General features: G+C 44.1%; 1 protein-coding gene across 1 annotated transcript; it reads left to right on the forward strand.

Annotated features, from left to right (window-relative positions):
• The first annotated feature begins 2,830 nt into the window (after positions 1 to 2,830).
• On the forward strand, positions 2,831 to 16,549 carry NUB1 (negative regulator of ubiquitin-like proteins 1). The gene is made up of 14 exons (XM_010133604.1): positions 2,831 to 2,948; positions 3,033 to 3,194; positions 5,891 to 5,949; positions 6,504 to 6,574; positions 7,420 to 7,602; positions 9,122 to 9,210; positions 10,669 to 10,775; positions 11,622 to 11,808; positions 12,186 to 12,293; positions 12,460 to 12,612; positions 13,573 to 13,719; positions 13,998 to 14,096; positions 14,863 to 15,055; positions 15,884 to 16,549. Exons 1-14 carry the CDS (start codon positions 2,832 to 2,834, stop codon positions 16,045 to 16,047), a joined length of 1,839 nt encoding a protein of 612 aa, XP_010131906.1. The 5' UTR covers position 2,831; the 3' UTR covers positions 16,048 to 16,549.
• Positions 16,550 to 22,938: the final 6,389 nt, after the last annotated feature.

The following is a 22,938-nucleotide window of genomic DNA, read 5'->3' on the forward strand; positions in this document are numbered from 1 at the left end:
CCGGTTGCATCAGCTCTGCTGCCGCTGTAGGAGGCTCTTGCTGTGATTGCCGGAACGCTCCCCGGCGTTTGGAGCGGTTGAAATAGGGCGGTGACTTCGTGGCTGTGCTTAAAATCCCCTGGTGACATCAGTGACTTGTGGTCTGGGTGCTGTCGCGGTAGGAGAGAGACTGGGTGTGCACCCGGGGAGCCCGGAGGACACCCCAGGAGCCCGGGCCCGGGCCGGGGCTGGCCGTGTTTCAGTTTCCATCCTTGCCTCCAGCTGCTGGGTCGTGTTTCTGCAAGTGATGCTGCTCCTACCCCTCCTCATATGCGGAGGGATGTGTCCTAGTTGTGCCAAGTAGTTTTGGTCCTTGTCTTCAGTAAAAAATAAGGCATACTGCTTTAGTAGCAAGCCCTTCTCAGGCTCTGCTGTGCCTTCCATCCAAAATCTGCCTTTTTGATCTCATTTCTGTAATTGTTTTATTGTATGTTCATGTATAAGACTATCTGGCTTTAGAGGATGACATTTTAATAACGAAACACTCAGTCTTGAATTCAAGATGGCCCTTGGGAAATACCCCTCATTGTTTACTCATCAGTTTGTGGAAAGTCCCTTTAAAGTCTTTACTGAAAGTGAAATTCTTTACTGAAAGTTAAATTGTTCCAGTAGTGCTTGTGAAAAGTAAGTAATAACAGTTTTTGCTAAGGATTTTTTTGCAATTTAGCTATGGTGAAATAGGGATTTCTGATAGAAGTGTTGCATATAAAATGATAACTTCTGTGCTTGTGAAAGGAAAAATGTTTTTGTAGTGGAGGGTTGAAAAGTAACTGGAGACTGCAGTGGTGGTTTCTGTTTTAATAGCTTAGTAAGAAATCACAAGCTATAAAATAGCGCTGGTAAAAAGATGAATGACCAGTTTATAAATGCCACTTGTATTTACAGTTCAGAGTCTTAACCGAAGGTTGGCATTTTAGACATTTATCTGTATGCTCCAAAGCCATGGATCCTTTTTTTGTTTCCTAGGTTAACGTTAAGTAGAATTATAGCTATCAAGTGGTTCTTCAGCATAACCTAAAAGTGGGAAAATGATGGTTACAGGTTGTTGTGAGAATTGCTTGGCACGTTTTGGAAAAGGGGGTAAGCTGCATCAATAACTTCAATGCAGTCATCTGAAAATTGAGCGTGTTTGTTGCTTTCTGCTTTGTAAATGCCTTGGCCCTAAAATAATAACAACAGGAAGTTATCCCAGCAAGAAAAAGAATGGATGGTTGTCTCTCCTCGTTTGGGCAGACACTATGCAAATTACAGCAGTCAAACAGTGAGGGCTGTTAAACCATCCACTTGCTCAGTTAATCCTTCTGACTCCCCTTTAGAAGAGACTTGTCTTTGCAGTGCTCAAAGATCTTCTGTAGCGCACTAAAGCTGAGTGTGAGATGGGGTTTACCAGTAGACTTACTCCACATTAGAGGTTTGCTCTGGTTTTTTGCTCTCAAATAGTGTTTTTTCTGAGCAAGGAACAGTCTTTGATTCTTCTTTTCTGTCCCCTTTTCTGCTGAGAGCAATGGGCTAATAAGCAAGAATGAGACAATGAAACCACTCTGAAAGAAAAGTTAAACCGATTAATCAAGACTCAGTGCCAACCTTAGCACATATATGCCAACATTTCAAATGCTTTTCTGTATAAATTAAAAGATTACATCTTCCATATGATTTCCAGTGTCCAAGAGACAAAAATCTCCATGCTTTTAATATGCACATAGATTTTGTTTCTTCTTCTGTTGATATCCCTGTGTCTGCCTTTGCTTCTCTTCTCGTGCCCTCCCTGTTTCTTGGAGGGGTGGGAGGTTGTTGGTTCTTTTTTTCAGGGGTTGACTCTGGTTGCTACTTTCTCTGAGCTGAATGAAAATAACTTTTGGTGATGAATTCAGCCTAAATTCTTATCTCACTGTCATCTTCTCCCCAGTGATGGGTGCTTCAGTGCCTGGTGCAGATTTACAGTGCATCTCTGATTTCAGCCTCTACAATTAATGTTGCTTGTGCCTTGTGTCTTTTCTTGCTTTGCAGTGTGAGTGGGAAGAATGTCTCTTGGACTATGAAAAGTGTCACCCTGCTGTTTCATTGTTGTGATACCAGAGTTCTACGATAGTGTTTTGTGAGAGTATTGAACTTGTTTGCTTGACAGATGGTGGAAAGTGGGGAGGGGAGGTGTAGATCACTGTCTGCTCTTAGCTCTTTGTGCTTTGGCAGATCTCACTTTGCTGAAGGGCTGTCAGCTCTACCTTATGATCTTCTCATGGTGGAGCTTGTGGTTCTGAGGTGTTCTCTCTTGACACCGCTTTTCTGTCCTCCCAAAGAGGGTATTAATTCATGTTCAACCATCCACTGGTGTAGAAAGGCTGTGGAAGGTAGGGAAGTGGGAGAAGCAGGAAGGCAGAGGTACAACAAGGTCATGTTTTATAGGGGGATTGGGTTGAGCCATCCTGTCCAGAGCAGGGCAGAACTGAATTGTGGATTCTGATGAGTTGGCATCTTCTGCAATTTCAGGTTGGGGTTAGGAAGAGGTTTATTTTCTCTTGAAATGCCAAGTTTCAACCTAAATTATCCGTACTCTAATCCAGGTTTCACTACCTTTTCAATATTTTGTAGTAGTTTAGACTCAAGTTCCCCTCCCACCAAAATGCCTGGAATGCATTTTATACTCAACTTTTTTTGCAGAATTCCAAAATGTCACTTAGGCTTCTTGAAAAGGTACAATATTTTCATATAGGAAAGCTATATGGGAGATGTGTGTTATAGGATTGATTATTTTTCTTTCTTTTCCCTTCCAATTGTGTTTTTTTTTTAAAAGAATGGCACAAAAGAAGTATTTAATAGCAAAACTGACAAGTTGCCTAAGAGAGGACAAAATTCAGCTATGGAAACCACCATATACAAATGAAAAAAAAGAAGCTGGTAAAGAGATGAAGGTAATTACTCTCTGAGTAGATGTAATGTGTCTTCCATGTCATACTGCTGGTGCATTTTCCCAGTTTTTCTTGCTGTTTTCTTAGGAGCTTGTACAGAAATATTCATCCAAGCTAAATATCAATGAGAACGATACAGAGAATATGCTTGAAGAAATCCGGTGTAAAGCAATTGAGCGTGGAACAGGAAATGAAAATTTTAAAGTGACTGGGATTGCAAGACTTGATATATATCTGCCTCGTAGAAAAGTAAGTGACATTGCAGAAAAGTCAGGATAAGTAGCTCTGCTTTGATGGCCTTTTGAGTTCTAGGTATGTACCCAATGCAAATATTTTCACTTATTCAGCTTTTTCAGGTGTTTTGTGTGAGAGGTATGTGTTATGGTGGGAGAGTTACTGTGTATTTCAGCTTCCCAGGTATGTGGGAAAGGCATATAATATTGGGAGTTCAGTAATTGTCTTCCCTTTAGGATGTAATGTGAAATTATCTTTCAGTTAAGAAACTTAAATTAGATTTCAGTGTCCATCTAGTTAAGTTTGTTTTCTTCAGATGTGAGTGTTCACATTAGCAGTAAAGAGCAGGTGTATTTTTTCAGCTGTAGAATACCTAAAGTTGAGTTAGCATGTGAATATTGCTGTATTACCACAGCTTTTGTTTAAATGACAGCTTTCATTTAAATAAAATTCCCTTTAAATGCAATAAGCAACTTGAACTTGGTGTCATCTTAGACCGTGTATGGCTGATGACATTGATAAGAACTCCTTTAGCTTTAACTGTGGTACGTGGCAATGTTCTTACAGTGATGGCAGTATCCTCGGGTAACTATTCCAGCCCAGGCAGGTAAATCAACTTACTTTAAAACGGGTACGTCCAGCATTTGAACTTGGAAATGAGAAGCAGGATCTTCTGTTGTGGTGGTACTCATCTGTTTGCTTACGAGTCAGGCTCCTAAAAGCTTCACAAAGATAGGACTGAACTAAGTCATGCCCTTTTAAAGCCAAGCTGCAACCTCTAGTTTCACACACAAAATATGCCAGAATAAGGAGGTGAATCTAACTAAATGAGTATCAAACTGGTCACTGTACCAGATTACCTGGCTACACCTGCCCTAGTCAGTGAAGCACAGGCGGGTGTCGTGGTAAAGGCAGGAGTTTGGCTCTTGCCTGCCAGAGCCCTGAGAGCTTTCACTGAAACAGTTTCACAAAGCCAAAAACTAGGAAGAGTTTATTAAAAGTGCCAGATACGTCAGATTGAGAATTGCCGTTGATAAATGCTCTTGCTGCAGCAGTGCTAAGACCAAATGTCTAATAGTAATGCAGCAGAAAGAAATCCATCCAGGGCATTTTCACTGTGTGGTGAAGGCACAGTTCTTACCAACCAGGCGTCCGTGTCTTGGGTGGAGGAAGGGGAGTACAGTCCTTTGACGGTCCCTGCTAAGACTTCAGTCTTTTCTCCCCCGGTGGGGTATTCCCGTTGTGGCTTTGTATACCCTAACTCTGTTTGTCTCTGCTTCTTACATGATGTTTAGCATGATTTGGAGAGAGAACTGAGTAACGTAGTCATGTATGTTTAGCATGTTCTGCTCTCGGCTCATTACCACATTCACGATGTGTACTGTAATGTTCATTTTGCAATTAATTAGACAAAGGTCTCTGCTCAGACACTAGGCCCTTTAAATCTGTGTCAAAGCTCCTTGCTTTCTTAGTTTGAGCCAAAACAGGACCACCTTATCTTCATGAGACTCCCTCCTTCAACTATTCCCTGCACTAGCCCCGGGACTCTCCACCCCAGAGATAACATAGGAATCTCAGGGTCACAAGCATCTTCTCTGCACAGTTTCCGCAGAGGGGACAGGCTGGCCATTGTTTGATGGCACCCATAATGCCAGCCCTTGGCGTCAGCTCCGCTGCAGTTTAGCCCAGGCCACCCGTCATCCTGCCCAGCAATGCCCTGGCACAGTGTGAGGGGCAGGGACCAATCTTGAAGGGCACTGATCAAAGCAGAGCAGCTCTATCCAGGCAGAGAGGATTCAGCCGTATGGATGCGCAGTCTGCTGGGCAGGTTGGTCACAGGACAGAGAGCAGGCCCTTGGTTAGGTTCTTATAAAACAAAGCCTCTTCACTGGGAATAGCTACCCCTTAAAAACAATCTCTAGCAAGCACAACAACTATCTCCAGTCACTTCCTAGTTTTGATCATGTGCAGGAGCAGCATCTTGGTCGACTCTGATAACCGTGAAAGAGAAATTCTTTATTTGGGGGCCTTATCAGTAACAGAAGTGAATGTTGGGTCTGGGAAAGGACAATGTTTTGGGTATTCTTCTAGAAAAAGATCTTAGATGGTACCCTTCAGAAGGAATATTTTTATTATTTATTGAATACTTGCTAAAAACACCACACACAATTGGAATTATTCTCTCTCCTGTAGTGAAAAATAATTACCAAGGCATGTGGTGGGGTAAAGGGTGATAAGTGATTGCCGTGCAGTTATCAGAGTTTTGTAATTCCTCTATACAGTGCTGCTGGGCATGGGGGAATTAAACTGGAGTTTTAAATTAATTATCTAATCTGAGACCAGAGACACCAATAGGAATTAATCCTAATTTAGCCAGTCACAGGTGAGTGGCATAATTACAAAGCAGAATAAGGTTGGAAGTGCGTAATCAAATTAGTCATTTTAAATTGTTTGGTTCTGAATTTAGATTTATCTAATTCTGAATCTTTTGCTGTTGTAATGCTTATTTTTAGCACTGTATAGCGAGTACAAGGCTCCCTGCCTAGAAACTACTAATCTGTGTGCCCAGCCGTAACCCTGTTAACATGAGTATTATTTGAGTAAGAAATTGTAGTTGTAAAACAATTAATTAAGAAAATGTCCAAAGTATCATGATAACATGCTTTTCTTCCTCCCCTTCTCCTCTCCCCCACCTGATATAATTACTACAGAGCAGAAAAATCCCACTGGAAACTAACCTGTTCATCACAGGCAAGGAGCTGAGATCACAGTAAGTGTAATCACCGTTGGTTCTTCTCTGATGAAATAACTTACGGTCATACAGAACTAAAAAAAAAAGCCAAACAGAACACTATTTATTTGTTCAATTTAAGCTTTTTCTTAGCATGTGTGTTTGTTCAGTGCTGAATAGGATGTCCAGTGCCCCTGTAGGGCAGTTCTCCATGTAAAAAATGTGTTTAACAGATAGAAAACAGGAAAGCTGCAACTGTAGAAGAAGATAGTTCTGTGTGAATCCCCAGCAAATGCCCGAGAACACACCAGTGATCAGTGGACAATGAATTAGCTTCTCTTCCATTTCTGTTTTCAAGCCTAATAAAATCAGATTATTTTCTGTCTCTTTTGCTTTTTCCCTTTCTGTCTCCCAATTTTCCCTATATGGTAAACAAAGCTTTCTCATGATGCTCTTTTACTTCTAGCAGCCTTTTATAGTAAAAGTTTGAAGCCAGTTGTAAGCATACTCTTTTTTTTTAGGTTTTATTGCTGTTCTAATAGAAAAATTACATAACAAATTTATGTTCATGGGTGAACTGATTTATTTCACAGGATAGCACAGGAACATGCATTAAAAGAAAATGCTATCAAAATAATCGTCAATAAGAAGCAGCTTGACCTGGGTATGTATCTCTAGTTGGGTGTGCTTTTAAGATAATTTTCTATTTTACTGATTCCCAGAAGAAAAACTTCAAAAATTTCCAAGGAACAGCAGTTGTGTTTATCAGGGTTCTCTCTGCAGGAAATGTAATAAATTGTAATGATCAAAATTGTTAGATAGAATTAGAGCAAATATAGGAATCCTGTAATAAACGTTGAAAATCGTTTTTCAAGTGTTGAAATGCTGAAGACATTTAAGAGAAACCCCGAATTTCCTCAAAACTCATATTGTATAACAGCACATTCAAAAACTTTTTGTGATGCCTTACACATGTTCAGCTTGTCAGACGGGTTGTGGGAAGTGATGACAACAGCATTCTCTGTACTGACGGCCTAAGCATCTGACATTTATTTCCCGTAGAATATGTCAGAATTGGACCGTGGAACTGACAATAGGAACTCGGGTTCAGTTCTCAGTTCCTCTGTCCTGTTACTGTTGTGGGGTGTGTTCCTGGACGTGTTGCCTGATGATCAATTAACTCAAGTAGAAACAGTTGTATTTTTCTAATGTTTTAGAAAAAAAAAAAACCCAAACCAAGCAAAGAAACATACCAGTCATTTTAAAAGCACTTTTAAGATGCAAGTCTGAGTTCCTGCCGAATGTGTCAGTTATTGGCAGGGGTTCTGAGTGAGTTCTTTAGTAATTACTGTGGTCCCTCAGTACACCACGAGTAAGGCAAGGGGCTGTTCAGGTTTTGTTTGTGGGTTTGTCGTTGTCCTGCCATTGGCAGAGGGGAACCACGATGTAAAACGGTCTCTCTTCACAAATAGAGCATTTGGATTGTATTCATCACGCTCTGCTTTGCAGGCAAAACCCTTGAAGACCAGGGCGTCACACACAATGCAAAAGTCATGGTACTTCAGCTGGAACAGAGCGACGAGGAAACCAAAAGAAAAGTTCAGGAAGAAGAACTTCAATGCAAGAAAGAAAAAGAAATAAATGACAAGATGCAAAGAACCAAGAAGGGTTTGGAAATTCTATCAGAGAGAGGTGAGGGGGATTGCTGGTTTTTTTGGTTGGTTTTTTTTTTTTTTTTTTGGGGGGGGTTGGGGACATTCATTAAATCTTAGTGTACCAGAAATTATCTTCTCAGTGGACTTTCAACATAGCAGAGTGCCTGTTTCGTGGCTGGATTTCAGTTTATACTTTTCTATGTTTCTGTCTGCTTGAAAACTGGATTTTATTTGACTAGAACTTCCTCTTCTGCTCCTACTTGCCTTACACAACTAGAATGCTAGAAAACACTGCGAGGTTATGATATGAATCAATTATAATTTAATTGGCACTTGACAGTTAAGGGACTGACGACTCTCGGGAACAGGCTTTAAATTTATTGTAGGCATAAGCACAGTGGAACAATGTGTTATATGTCATTACGCACTTTTTTGTGGTTTATCTGAGATACGGCCCTATGTAACCATGGTTTCATGGTGCAGAGCGGCTCACTTGTCATTCCTGTCCCTAACGTGGCTGGTCTGTTCTCTTCGTGTTTGCTGTTGATTGCTGGCAACTGTGGATTAACGTAAAGGGATGTAGTCAATCTAACAGGAATAATTTTTCAAAATGAGGGTGTGTTTGTGAATTACATTGCTCGATGGGGAGTTTAAATCAATTCTCTATTGTTTCAAAAATCCACAAATCACGAAACTGAGTCCATAGTAAATTCCTGCCAAATGCAAAAATACCTGAACAAAACTGCCTTTAACAGCCAGTGGCAGCCTGTTTCTTACTGTAATATCGGATCTTGAACAAGTGAAAGAATTGATTCCTTTCATGGATTTAAGGGGTGATTTAGACCCCAGCCCATGAATCCTATAGCATCTCTTTAAGGTATTTACCGCTGTCAGTTCAGCACAATGCCAGAGTCTAGAGTGGAGCCTGTATAACGGGCTCACGGGCTGAGTGCTCTGTGTGAAGTGCAGCAAGGTTTAACAACCCGTTTGTTTCATCTGAGAAACATTGTAGGGCGGAAGCTTTTCATCTCAGCAAACTCCTGCTTAACTCTTTTGTTTACAAGAAAAGCACATTTTCATTTTAAATTAGACGGAAGTGAAAAGAAAAGGGATAGTCTGGTTATAAGCATTAAAGATGTGGGAAAAGGAAATTACCGAGCTGTAATTTATCAACTATGCTCAGTTGTGGGGTTTTTTTATATTCTATGCTTTGTTTGATAAAGGATTTCAATTGTTATGTAAAATGTAGGTGTTTTGTCTCCTGCAAAAAAATTCTTTACAGTTTCTGTAACTTTTAATGTTGCGTCTAAATTTCTGGATGAACAGGGCCATTTTCATAGCGACTTTTCTAAAAGTTCCTCGGGTTTGTCTGACCAGGGCCACTGTTGGTACATATGTCCAAAAAACCACAGCATTTTTATGTAATTCTGAATTTTTTTGTTGCTGTTTGTTTGCTTTTTTGTTTAACCATGTACTTACTGACATAATCTTCCAAGAGCAGAGTTGATCTGTTGAAAGCTGCTTTTAAATTTAAATTGTTTTTTCCTGTCTTTCAGAGGAGTACTTGGACCCAGATTCTGTTCCATATCTAGATATAGCTAATCAGACTGGAAGGTCAATCGAGATTCCTCCTCAAGCTAAAAAAGTAGGTGAAAGTATCTTCCAGACCTACTAAGACAGCTTTTTAAAGCTCGACTCATGAGGCATTTCAAGTACGGGATTGAAATGCAGTCAGACACTTTTGGGTTGTAACCCTGGCCCCAGTAGGTGTTTGCTAATAGCAATAATTCTGAAATAAAATTGAACTCTACAATTAGGAATACTTCAGTCATCTGGAGAACAGACCTCTGGCTGCTGATCTAATTGCAGGTCTAATCTGGCGCTGACCCCTGTATGGTTCATTCCCTACTTCTGTGTTTTAAGATGAGCTTTAACTTTAGTATATCCTAGCAGCTATTTTAAATACATGCAACAACATGCAAATACCTCGATCATTAGGCCTGAGTTTCAGTTGGAAACTCAGTAAGCCCTCAAAATCAGACTCTTTTAAAATGATTTTGAGATCTTTTGCACTGTGACCTCTCTCAAATGTAGATTTGTTCACTGTTCAAGAAAGCTCCACAAAATATATTTGGTGGAGCATGGATTGAATTACTGTAGGAGTGACATATCTGGTATTGGTTGCTGAAGCAGGACAGTAGTCATAGATGCTATCTTTGATGGATTTTTCTGAAGATAAATAAAAATCTTTAGAAATACTTGGAATTACACCTAGTAATAAAAAAAAAAAAAAAGACCCTCACAAAGGAATGAGCAGGCCCCAGCATGTGCTAACTGCTGCCCACCCTATAAAAAAAAAAAAAAAAAAAGCCCCTCACAAAGGAATGAGCAGGCCCCAGCATGTGCTAACTGCTGCCCTAGCCTCTTCTGTGTTTTCTGCATCGTTGGAGGTTCCCGGGTGATTGGGGTGACAGCTGTCCATTCTCACAGTGCAGGCTGTTCTGGTGGAGTGCTGAAAGCAGTAATTCACCTGGAGAGTTAAAGCATCAAATGTTCAAGTGGACAAGATTCCATCAGTACTGAACATGGATGAGAGGGAATATTGCAGGTTGTTTCTATCCAGAAATATTATTTACATTTCCATCTGTTGTACTGCAGGAACTAGAGTGTTTTCTTGCCACATTCAAAATCTAATTTTCAGTTCTGAGGTTTTGCAGGAGGTGAAGCATTAGGTTTTACGTGATGGTTCTAGTAGCAAAGCAATCCAAATTTGATGCTGTTACGAAGTGTAGCACCCAGAAAAATGCTTAGCTTTTTATCACTCATCACTGAAAATCTACCTAGGGTTGTATTCTGAACTTAAGCTTGGTGCAACTTTTGTGTGTCATTAACATTCATTTCTTTCAATTAGACGATATCTGACATTAGCAGATGGGAGAAAAATATGAAGCAGTGTGCAGTAGTACTGTGCTTACAGAATGGGTACAGTGGTGGTTTTTTAGGAAGAACAAGGGCTCTAATGGATTACCTAGACTTTTTTTTTTTTTTTTTGCACCTCCCAAACTCACTCAAATTGCTAAAAAGTCTCAATCTGTTTTTGTAGGCGCTTGTGCTGGCCATGGGTTACCATGAGAAGGGCAGAGCTTTAATGAAGAAGAAAGAATATGAAATAGCACTGCCGTATTTGTTGGATGCTGACAAACACTTCTGGTAAGAACCTTTTTGAGTCCTTGTGTCTCTCTTTCCTGTCACCCAAACACCAGAACAGCATTAGCTCTACCTGTGCGTGTGTATCAGGGCCTGTTTTGCTTGGTGTTGCTTCTCACCCTCATTGCAGATGGGAGACAGCAGACAAAGGCTCTGGCTTGCGGTGACAGGTGGCTTCATGAAGAACAGCTGAAACAGATACTGCCACTGGGCAATTTAATCTTTCCTATCAACATAAACAGAAACTGTCAATTTTCATGTAGGAGGCTATAAACTGCATTAGCTTGAGAGACAGTTACGGATACTCACGTGCAATTACTCCTGTGAAGTAATAATTTCTTGTAAAAGGTGGAGCAGATAGCTGAGGTCAGGAACCATACCTGAGTTTTTGCAGGTAAACTCATTTCCTGTCAGCAGTCAGAACCCGAAATGGCTCTTCTGAGATCCCCAACAGTAATACTGTCCCCACGTGTTTCTCATCTGGGTGTATGTACAAGGAGACTGGCACAGAACTCAGCGTGTTCCCATGTAGCAGTTCCTCTGTCCTCTCAAAGGTTACACAGGACTTAATTCCATTAAATTGAGAGGTGCTCTCTTAAATAGTAACAAAATGAGTTGTGACTGCTGAAATTCTTTGAGATGTTGTGTTGTCATTAGTGAAGGTGGAGGGAGATCAGCACTACATGAAAATTCCACTGACCTCAGTTTGCTGCCTCAGATATGAAGTGTGTGCTTTTTCAAAGGTGTGAGCATGCATAACTCTAGCATGTTGTTTCATTAGTGTCAAAAAAGTGTGTGGAAAAAATAAACAACCCCTCCCAGAAAACCAACAGTTGTTTTATTTTCCAGCGAGTGTAGCGCTGAGCTGCTGAACACCGTTGATAACTACGCGGTGCTGCAGCTGGATATAGTGTGGTGCTACTTCCGCCTGGAGCAGCTGGACTGCCTGGATGACGCAGAGAAAAAGCTGTCCACAGCTCACAGATGCTTCCAGAGGTGCTATGGGGAGAACCATGAGAGGCTGATTGATATCAAAGTATGCCGGTTTTGATTTAATTAGGGTGGCTTGTTTTCCTGCATATATTCAGTTATTGTTCGTATATTATAAGACTGACTTAACAGAAGTTCAAAGTTTTCTCATGTCTCTGTGTCCTGTAATCGAGTTGTGCAATTGTCAACATAGTGAAAGCTTTGGACCTGACAAAAAGGTCATGGCAAACGGGTGCTTATATGCACAGACATCATTTACATGAGATCCTTTGGCTGCACACTAGCAGTGTAATTGCTAGTAACATATTAGCGACTTTAGTGGCTTTAAACGTGTGAAGTGCTCCACTCATAACGAATTGATGTTCTACCATATGCTTCTACCTACCTGCCCTCCCACCTCCCCTTGTTTCCACAATTCTTTAGGGAAGCTATGGCCGTGAGAAGGTTTTGTTTCTACGCCTCTACCTCCTCCAAGGGATAGGACACTACCACAGTGGCAGGGAAAAGGAGGCTGCTGAGTATATTCAGAAGGTAAGATGCCATTCAGTGAAGCTTCAAGTTGTTCACACTGGGTCCTGTGTTTGGGCTCCGTCTTGCACCTGTTCTTCGCTTACTCAGAAAAATTGAGAGACTTTTTTGTTCTCGATGATTTGTATGTTAGCAGCAGTAAATAGTATTTTGCTCTTCCTGTGTACAGGCATCTCGTTTATATGAAGAGCTGTCCGTAGATCCTGATAAAGTTGATCGCCTGTCGCTCCTGGGATTCTCTGAACAGGAAGCTCGCCTTGCCCTGCGAGCGTGCCATGGGGATGTGGAGCATGCTGCCAATCTTATCACCAACAGGAGAGAGGTGCGGTGCGCTGAAAGAGTTAAAGCAAGGAACATATTGGTTGGGGTGTCCATAGGGTCATGGTTTGTGTGACCAGTGCACCATGGTGCTAAATTAAGGGCTTTGATTGCCCTGTTTTGGCACTGTTGGTGTAACTGACAGTTTCGCATCTGTTGCCACAAGTTTGAAACCAAAACTTAATACAACAAGGGAAGCTCTGTCCCAGAACACACGGGATGAGAGAGCACAAGACCTGTGGTTGTACCACAGAGGCGCGTAGGAAGACTTTGTGTCAGCATCTGCTCCTCAGCAGTGCTCAGTGTGGGAATAAAACCCCCATGATCAGGCTGTTGCTTCTGGGCTTGGTGGGTCTGAAAGACAGGAGGCTGCGCAGTGAAGTGTGGTGAGGGTAACCATCAGGCTACGCCATATCATGGCTTTGGCCTTGGAAGATCGAGGAGGGGAGAAGGATTTTTTTTGCGCTAAAGCGAAGCTGAAGTGAAGACCATGTTGTCCAGATCTGAAGTGCCTGAAGTTATGTTTGGTAAGTGGAGGTGGCACTTCTAGACTTCAGACAGTGAAATGTGGATGGGGAAGTCAAATGGCTGAGAGAAGGGCTGAACAGAACTCCTTGGCTGCATGCCCAGGTCTGACTGTGTGTCCTTGGCAAGTCCTGTCTACAGGACCATCTGCCAGACAGGTTTATCACTTACCACACAAGGCCCGTAATAGCTATGATAGCGTAAGAGCTGATCTGCAGAGCGGAAGTATGGCGGCAGTGCTGGCTCTTGGAAATGCAACTTTATTTAGTAACGAGTGTCTGGCAGCACAGTCTGTATTTCAAAAAATAAAACCCGAAGAAATCCCTTTTCCTCAAGAGATTGAAACTCGGAGAAGTAAATCCAAGAAACCCTGTGCGCCCAGGGGAAGGCTGGAGCATTCCCGTGTGCAGGAGGCTTTGTAATGGCTGTGTTCTTGCAGGAAAAGGCACAGATAAGGAGGGAGGAAAGAGCTAAAAGACAGCAGCGAATGGAAGATATAAATACCTTGAAAAGCATGGGCTATTCGGAGAGAGCCGCTCAGATAGCGCTTCACAATACACAAGGAAACCTGGACCAAGCCTTTAAGGTAAGTGATTTTCAGGAGTAGTACTTGAGTACAAAAACACTTGTTTGCTTTTCTATTTATTGTTTAGCAGACTCTTTATTTTCTGTAGTCTGCATTTGCTAGCTCATAGCTACCTTTCCCAAAGTGGACTTGTTCTTCCTGACCCCATGAATCAAGTATCTCTTACCTCCTCACTTGGCTCAGGTTGCTCGTATCAGCTGTGGGGCTAAATGGATATCCACACCAAGGACTGTTAGATTTCTGTTGCTCTATTCTGATCCCTCTCTGTTTTATCGTAGTTTATTCTTGACAATCCGGAGTTACTGTTGGAAGATGATGATGATGATGATCCTGTGGCCATGGACCAGTTTCAGGTTTCCCAGGAAAGTGTTGATCAAGTAAGTGAGACCTCTTGCTTTCTTAGGAGTTGGTTGTCTTGTTTCCAGATTACACCTTGGAACACACCAGATCTTCCTTAAGCAAAGCTGTACAAATGTTCTTTGACCCGTGTTACTCAAGTTGTCTTACTTCACTGGCATCTGCACTTGGCAGTGAAGTCACACTCAGGCTAAAATGTAATCAGTGTCTACTTCCTGCCCACTACACCAACCTGTCGTGTGTGGATGCGGAGGGAACTATGTGCACGCTAATGCTGTATCCCCAGAAACACAGCACGTGAGAAAATCATTCAAGTCTCTGAATGTTGCCATGCACAAGAGGAACGGTTAGAATGTATCTGTCTCATCATCTATGTCACATAGGCCAGAAAACTAGATAGGTGCACAAGAGGAACAGTTAGAATGTATCTGTCTCTTATCTATGTCACATAGGCCAGAAAACTAGATAGCCTAGAAAAAGCAAATGGCACGTGCACAGAGTGCTTTGAGCTTTCCTTTTGAAAAGCAGAATTGGTCTGGTGTTAAACAAGAGGATCTTGATTCTGCTCAGGATCCCCATTCCTTTATAGGTCACTGCCCTCTAGTTAACTGTTCCAGTAAACCTGAGTCAGTGTCCTGGAATTCCTGGCATGCAGCGCTTTCCTCTGCCAGAGGAGCGACCGTCAGATGTAGAGTCAAGATTCCTTTCAGACTCTAGTGCTGGATGAGCTTGGATTTCTCAATTTTTTTTAATATTTTTATTCTTTCTCCTTCCCCCCCCATGCAGCTGATGTACATGGGTTTCAGCCGTGAGTCAGCAGAGCAAGCTTTAAAGGTGTTTAAAGGCAACATCCACTTAGCTTCCCAAACCCTTGCTCATTACGGGGGAGTTCTTCCTGCATCACTGCAGCTGTCTCCAGAAGGGTCCAGTCCATCAGAAGAAACGGCTTCATCCAAAGACTCGCTGACAGAGTCTGCAGGTAAGAATGTTGCATCCAGCAGGCAGGGAAGGTGGAAGGCTGTCCTTCTGGCTTTTGTACTAAACAATTAAGAGATTTCTGCGTAAATACTGGCAGGGGGCCTTGAGTAATGCCCCATATCGTGCCTGTAACTACATTACTAATAAAAGCAGTGTCCCTTCCCCCGGGTAGCCTGTAACCCCTGCAGTCAGTGACAGCTGTAAGCAGGACCATAGGGGATGTCTGTCCAGGCGGTGTGTAAGACGGGTGCAGCCCAGGAAAAGGGGAAACCGGCCTTCAGATGTGGCCTGGGAAGGGCTGAGAGGAGTAAACACCTGCTCTGTAGTCTACAAGCAGTTCTGGCTTGTCCCCTCTCACTGTACTGGCTCACATCAAAACCAAACCAACCTCCCCTGCCTGTACTCTTCCACAGAGCAAGTACTGGAGCATGTTCCCTGGACCTGCTGCTCTTAATGATGATATTTTGGCTTCCTCATGTCTGGATTCTGCCTGCTAGGAGGTTTACTCTAAATCTGTGCTCTCCAGTCAGCTGATGTGATCACACGCTCTCTCATGTCCCTTATGTGGTAGAACGGTAATTGATATTCACTATTTAGCAAAGAGGAAGCTCGGACGTACTCTTCTGTTATTTGTGAGAGCTGTCGTCATCCCTGTTGTACAACTGAGGGTTTCCTACAGCTTTAAATAACAGGAAAAAATGGCCGTCCCGCAGCATCCGGTGCTGAGCTGTTGTGACGGGGGTAGTTTTACACCCTCGCAGAGCAGCCGCACTGCTGAAAGAGGGGAAGTGCCAGCTCTGCATTCACGGCTGCTTTTCTTTGTTGGAAGGTTCCTCTAGTTCACCAACAGATGAAGACATGGAGACCGATGCCGTCAATGAAATCATAGAGGATATTCCTGAGCACGAAGAGGATTATCTGGATTTAACGCTGGAGGAAGAGGAGCAGATCATCCATGAGTACTTATCCTATATACAAGTCCCACAGCATTAAATCCCATTACATCCCCTTCAGTGCCATGTACCCAACTTGGCAAATAGTTTGGATTATAAATGCACCTTCAGCTTATCTCTTACTAAATGCCTTGAATTCAGTTAAACTGTAGGTGGAACACTTGATTCCTGCTTATTTATAAATCTGCTTAAAGCCCACATTTGTGATACATTGTAATTTATTGTCATAGCAGAAAAATAGAAACATTTATTTTCAGAAGAAAATTTAATAGAACTAAGCTATATTTTTATTGTGGAATAATAAGTTAATTCACTTAGTACTCAAGTAAAGAAGCATTTCTATACCATTTTAAAATACCAGCTTTAAAAAAAGAAGCGAGTTTATAAATCAGAAACCTTGCTTGTGAGCTTGCAGAGGTATCAACTGTCAATCTGTTCTTTTCTTCTGAAAGACTTCTAAGAGACATTTATGTATGTGTTGTGCATGGATTTATACTGTGTTCCACCTGTCACTTCCTGCGGGTGTTAGACAGGCAATAAAGGTCCTTACGTGCTCCTCCTGCTTGTAGGAAGAGTCTTCTACACGTTGGTTTTAAGAACCAGCAGCAACTACCCCGCAGGGCCCTGTCCTGTCAGACGTCTGACCTGCATAGTGCTGTTTCCTTTTACAGCTAAATAACCAGTTTCCCCAAGCAGCTCCTCTTGACCTCTCACACGTGTGTGGCTTAAGGCGGGTGGACTTCATGGGAAATACCAAGATTTTCTTCAACCAGCTGTTAGAGCACACCTGGGCTGAGGCACTGTCCCAGCAGCTGTACCCAGCTTCAGCATCCTGCAGAAATACTTGGGGGTTCTGTGTGTGCTCTGCAGCATCCCTGTTTCTGCCGTGTGAGCATCCCTGTCCCCAGAGAGTGTAAGTTCTGCTTGCCAGCTTTTCGTAGCCGTGGTTTATTCCTTTCCGTAGCTCCATTGTCACGGCAGAGGGAGCCCGTGCCCCGTCTGCTCCAGCGCCGTGCTGGGACTGGTGGGACTGAGCTACTGGCAGCCAGCAACGCTCAGAGCCAGGCCTGACAGCCCCCTTCCAGCGGTGGGACTTAAGGGCCTGCAGGAGTGGATTTTCTTCCCTGGCCGCCTCAGCCAAGGACAGCACAAAGCAGGGAGGGATTGTACTCTTAAGAAATACTCTTGCCCATACGACTGGACATCAGCGTGTGGCTGGTCACTCCCTCCCCTGAGAAGGGAAACAGCTCTGTCAGGCAGGTGCGTGGTGGGAAGCAGGACAGCCCCACTGCACCCCTGAAAAGAGCCCCAGCAGTGAGGGAAAGGCAATAAATACTTCCACAAATTTCATACTTCAGTATCAGGGCAAGTGCTGTAAAAATTGAGCAGTTCTGTATCTCCTCCCCAAAGGCTAGAGCATTTCTAAAGCCTGTAATAGGAGCCTCTGAAGGAAAAACAGCCCCAGCGACCATTATAACCTGTTTCTCTACAGGTGAGCTTTGAGGAACCACTGGACAAAATGCAGAGCAGACCCAGAATATACAAAAGAATTTAGAACATACGAGGTGAGGGATCTAGTTTTAACGAGAAGTAGGTGGGAAAGCACAAATTTATTCCTTTCTGTAGCCAGAGGGGTTCCCAAACCTACTGCCCTCCTGGCATTGCCTGGCACTAGCCCAGGGGCAGCAGCCCTGGGCTGCACAGGCAGTGTTTCTCCTCTTTGAAATGGCTTGCAGGGCAAACTGGCAGTGACAACTTGAAGTGAAGGTTTGTCCTTGGGGACTTGAAAATTAATATGGTGAGATGCAGTGCTCGTCAGGGAAGTCATTCCTCAGCGACGTCGCTGTGCCACAGTTCTCAATGATCAGCAGGGCAGGAGGCCAAGACTAGAAGTTTTCAGTTAGCTTTGACCACGTATTTGAAGGCACTGAGACATTTAGTAAGGGGCAGGAGTGGTAATGACTCATTAATTCCACTCTTTGAGCTCTGTATCTATTAAATCCATTTGGTAATTGCATATGTGGCCGCTGTAAGGCCAGCTAAGCACTTGTGTCTAACACACTGTGGGCAAAGTCTCAAACAAAAAGTATAGTCCATACTGTCTGTGCAGCTGTCCATCTCTGCTCAAGGCCTCCTGCTTCCCACTGACCTCCTAAGCAAAATTAGCTGGCCAGGAAGCCATCACACCAGCAACCACGAGCCACCCTCTCACAACGTTTCTCACAGGGCCAGTACTGATCTACAGCAACCAGAGAAGCTTCCAGTGGAATTAAACCTACGCTATGCAGATGGTCTCCCAAATTCGTCTCTCTCAGTAGGCATTTAACATAATTAAAGTGGTTTTTCCTACTCAGTGTGGAAACCTGCCAGGTGAGGGCTAAGGAAGCTGCTTGTCAGGAGAGACAAGCAGGGTGCAGAGCAGCAACGACGGTGTTTCAGTTTCAGAGTGGGGTCTGCAGTGCCACCATGGTGAGCACCGAGCCACCATGTGCGGCCATTCCTTGTCCACACTTGCCCATACGACTGGACATCAGTGTGTGGCTGGTCACTCCTTCCCCTGAGAAGGGAAACGGTTCTATCAGGCAGGTGCGTGGTGGGAAGCAGGACAGCCCCACTGCACCCCTGAAAAGAGCCCCAGCAGTGAGGGAAAGGCAATAAATACTTCCACAAGTGTGTGTTTGGGGTTTATTAATCCATACCCCATCCATTCTGAACTGCTGCCCATCTGCAGCCAGCCACATCCCCTCCAGATGAGAAAACAGAAACTAGACAGCGAATTGTCTGCAGATGCCACATGTTTATTAGTCCATTCTAAGAAGGGATTACAGCATTTTTATCATGCTGTAGCACAGAATAAATAAAGCCATAAAAATAAAAACATGTGGTTAGGTATTTTTGTACTGGTTCTACAAAGAGTTATATCTGCAAATAGAAAAATATAAGAACCCTTGTTTATTCATGGCTCAGTGGTTATCGGAGAGGGGTGAACCTGGAAAAAGACTGGGAGAACTCTTCAGTCTGACTGCTTATCCGCTGCTGCGCACGCCCTGGCAAACCAAGGCCAGACAGCCTCTTAACGAGGAAAGACAACAAATCTAGAACACCCAGTTTTGCTTGCCCTCCTCTGAAAAACCCCAGAGACCGACCTTCCCAGTGAATGTCAGGAAAACCTTTCCCCCACGGGGACAGTCAAGCAATGGGCCAGGCTGCCCAGAGAGGTGGTGCCTAGCAAACAGCTTCTGACTGCTGCCGTGCCAAGACCCTTCTGAGGAACCCACCAGGAGCTTACCACCTGGGGAGCCGTGCCTAAAGGTGAGTGGGTAGCTGGAAGCACCCGCAAGACACACGAGGCCATGGGTGCTTCCTTCACTAAGTGTGAGATCCTAAAAGGTAAAAGACCCCTCCAGGTTGGTGGGAGGAGGACAGCTGCTGTGCCTTGGCAAACGGCTGACCTTGGTACAAAAGGTCTGAGGTTTAGCCTGTTCTCTACCTTAAGTTTTATTAAAAAGAAATAATTTCTGTCCTGCTTCTCCCAGCTTCCCAGAGAGGTGTCCAGTCTGCTATGACCTCCTCCTGCTGAGCCACACCGTGCGTTGGTCTGGTCAGCAAAATCTGACCTGCAGGTCAGCTGGGAAAATTGAATTCAAGTTGTGCTGCAGAGCACTTTTCCTGACTACATCCAGCCAAACAGCAATGAGGACAGGAGAAACCACTTCTCACGAGACAGGCAGAAACGTGCAACGCCTCTGTGCCAGAGGGAGCTGAAAACGAGCAGTCGAAAGTAAAAGTTCTTAATTACGTGCACACAGAGGTACATCCCCTGAACTATGCTGCAGTCCCTCCTCAGCTGAGTTCATCTGCAGCGACAATATCTGACTTGGTCCATCCAACACTCACAGAGCATCCTGGATCCTGAAAAAGGCTCAGGCAAAGCCGTTTCCTGTCTCTGAATTTCCAAGTTCTGGTTTACACGGATGCAGTGGTGCAGAAAACAAAAGGTTCAGCTTTGGTCACTGATGGAAAGTCTGTTCTGGACAGTCACATTAGTTCAACGGCCTCATGTTCCCCATTTTCTTGCTGTACCATACAGCCGACTTTATTGTTGAAGAGACGTGACAGACTTCCCTTCTGAGAGCTCCTGCCCTGGGCAGACCGCTCCTTCTTCAAACGCCGCTTATTTCTCTTGCATATTCCCCGGATGTCCCAAATCCTCAGTGTGCCATCATGGGAAGCTGTGTAGAGCAACTCGTTGTGGATCTGGAACAAGAGGATCACATTTAATACCACACCGTACAGCTTGGAATCGGCACAATCAAACTGTCAAAAATCAAAGCAAACACAGCTTGATCCGAACACTCCAGGCCTGATAGCTCATTGCAAGAGCCAGTATAAATTATCACAAAGCTGCTGAAGTGGGATGAGACGTTACCAAGTCAGGACTCATTTCTCAGCCACTTCACAGAGCCATAAAATATAAACAGCAGAAGTTATTTATAACCTAAACCCACTAGAAAAGCAATGGGGAACTAAGCTCGGTGTCAGAGTAGGCTGTAGCTGGGAATTTCTGTGCTGGTTTCAGAGTGCTGGTTTTTGGATGAAGCTTAAGGAGGCACCAAATTCAGCATCGGAGGCAGTGGGGGGTTCAGGAACGCTTTCCTCCTCACCTCCCTTCTTCCTTTGCAGTAAGTTACAAGTTTGATTCTTTCAAAATTCGTTTTTCTTCCAAGCCTGCAGTAATTTAACTCTGATTCCCCCCTGTAGTTTCATTTCCTTAATGAAACTCGTTTCCATTTGCTGCTGTTGTAGTGTTTGCAGTTGTCCTCACCCTGCCCTAGAAGCCAGCTTCGGTCTTGATGATCTTCCTCTTCCTGCGTCAGTCTGTCCGCCCCGGGGTGCTCGCAGTCCCCAGGGGCGGGCTGTGACAGCGAGCATCCCACCGGCAGCAGGGCATACGTCAGCGCGGAGCACCACATGAGCCCCACAAAACCACAGCCCCCTCACATTCATATACTTAAGACCATACTGACGTCACCACTTCTCAGTCCTCTCTCTTCCCAGGATTTTTTGCCCTGTACATTTGGAAATTAAATTACAAATCCAGGAGAGCCAAGCTTTGGCCTTGTCAGTACTCGGGCTGCCCAGAGTGATTCTATCAGTTAACACTCCAGGAACATCCAGGTGACCGCCTGCCACACACCCAGTTGCTCAATACCCAGGAGTTGGCAGTTTTGAGTCCAACTACCCTCTTGCTAATTCAGAGAAATGTACAAAAAGCAGCTCAGTATGTTTAGGATCAGCTCCAAAAGGAATTTTATCTCCTCTCTTTTCTTTCAACCGCCAGCCTGCCAGAAATACTTAAGTGTCTCACATTCTTCATCACAATCCTCGCCCTGCACGCAGCTTTTCCTGAGGTCCTGATGCACAGAGCTGTGGGCTCTGAAATCCACAATGCACCCAAGGATTCCTCCTTCCCCCCGGGATTCCTCGCGTGACCCTGCCGTTTGCACTGCCACCAAGGTTTGCCCATTCCTCCCATTCCAACTTTTCTGTGCCAGTATCTCTTGAGCCTAGACAATACACAAGCAACTCTTCAGGCACTTAATTCACTTTTAGAAAATTTTTAAGCCAGCGGCCGAGACCTTCCCATTTGTCTGGCAGGACGTCGGTCAGTCACCAGTACAGAGCTGCTCCGTCATCTGCGTGCCCTCAGAAAAACAGATCCTGATGGCAATACTTCCAATGAACGCTGGTATACAGGGCAGTGCAGGGAAGTTGCCTCCGGCTCAGACGGGTCAGACGGGATGGCAAGCAGTTGCTGGGCTGCTGAGAGATACCATGCTGGGGGGCTAGGGGGGACAATGCTGTATATTGCTCTGCTTGGGTAAGGCTTCAGACACTTCTGTTCCACCTAGAGCTGCACACACTTACCACCAGTGTCTTGCAAGGGAAGGGTCTCAGGCGGTCAGACACCATTCCCTGCCCCTACACAGGATCAGTTACCTCCATCTCATTTCTTACGATTGCTTGCCTAACCTGACCTGAAAAACCTCCAATCGCAGGCACAGGGCTGCCTCTGGAGACTCGTTCTGTGGGCTCACTTACCCTTATTATTTTGTCTAAAATTACAAAAGGAATATGCAAGTCTGTTACTTTGTGTCCTACACTAGGAACGCTCCCCATCCCAAGACACACAGAAGAGCCACACCAATTCCCACACGACAAATGAGGGAGGGATCAGAAGTGAGAAACCTCTTCCTGACCTGGATGCAGTTGATGATGAACTTGTGTCCTCGGAAGATCTTCTGCAGGACACCACTCCTGGAATTGAAAGCTCTTGCACAGGCATCACCACTTCCTGTGAACACTGCAACACAGCACAGCGCACGGCCGGATGTGAGCAACCATGTGCAGTCAGTTCACGTCAGCTCAAAACATACCCAACACTAGTTCACAAAGGAGCACAACGTATTGTTTTCTTTCAGCTTATTTCTCTTCTCATTTGTAGCAAGTTCAGACCATTTTCATCTCGCTGACCCCAGCATGCTTGGTTTTGTTCCTGTTTTTCAACGCACTGAACTGCCCTAAGCCTGAAGTTCTACATACATCAGCATATCGCTCCACACACGCTTCAAAACCGTATTTCTGCTCTGCATTTCCACATATATTTCCCTGCCTAAACTTGCCTCAGTAAGGCTAACCTGGCATTTTATCTCAAGTCTGGTCTTAAGGATTTCCACTAAGCCTTCCCTTTGTTTAGCCGTCGTTATTCCCAGGTTTCCATTCCGTACTACAGGATCTTCATCACTGCTGCTGCTGCATCGAGCAGCAGAGGCACCTGTACAGGGGAGCTGTAAGCCACAGGAACAGCACTGCCCCCTCTCACACTAACGGCAGGATTTGGGCCACAGCTTCATTAAAACATACCCTTTCC

This window comes from Buceros rhinoceros, unplaced genomic scaffold, assembly GCF_000710305.1.
Source record: "Buceros rhinoceros silvestris isolate BGI_N320 unplaced genomic scaffold, ASM71030v1 scaffold1463, whole genome shotgun sequence".
NCBI lineage: Eukaryota > Metazoa > Chordata > Aves > Bucerotiformes > Bucerotidae > Buceros > Buceros rhinoceros.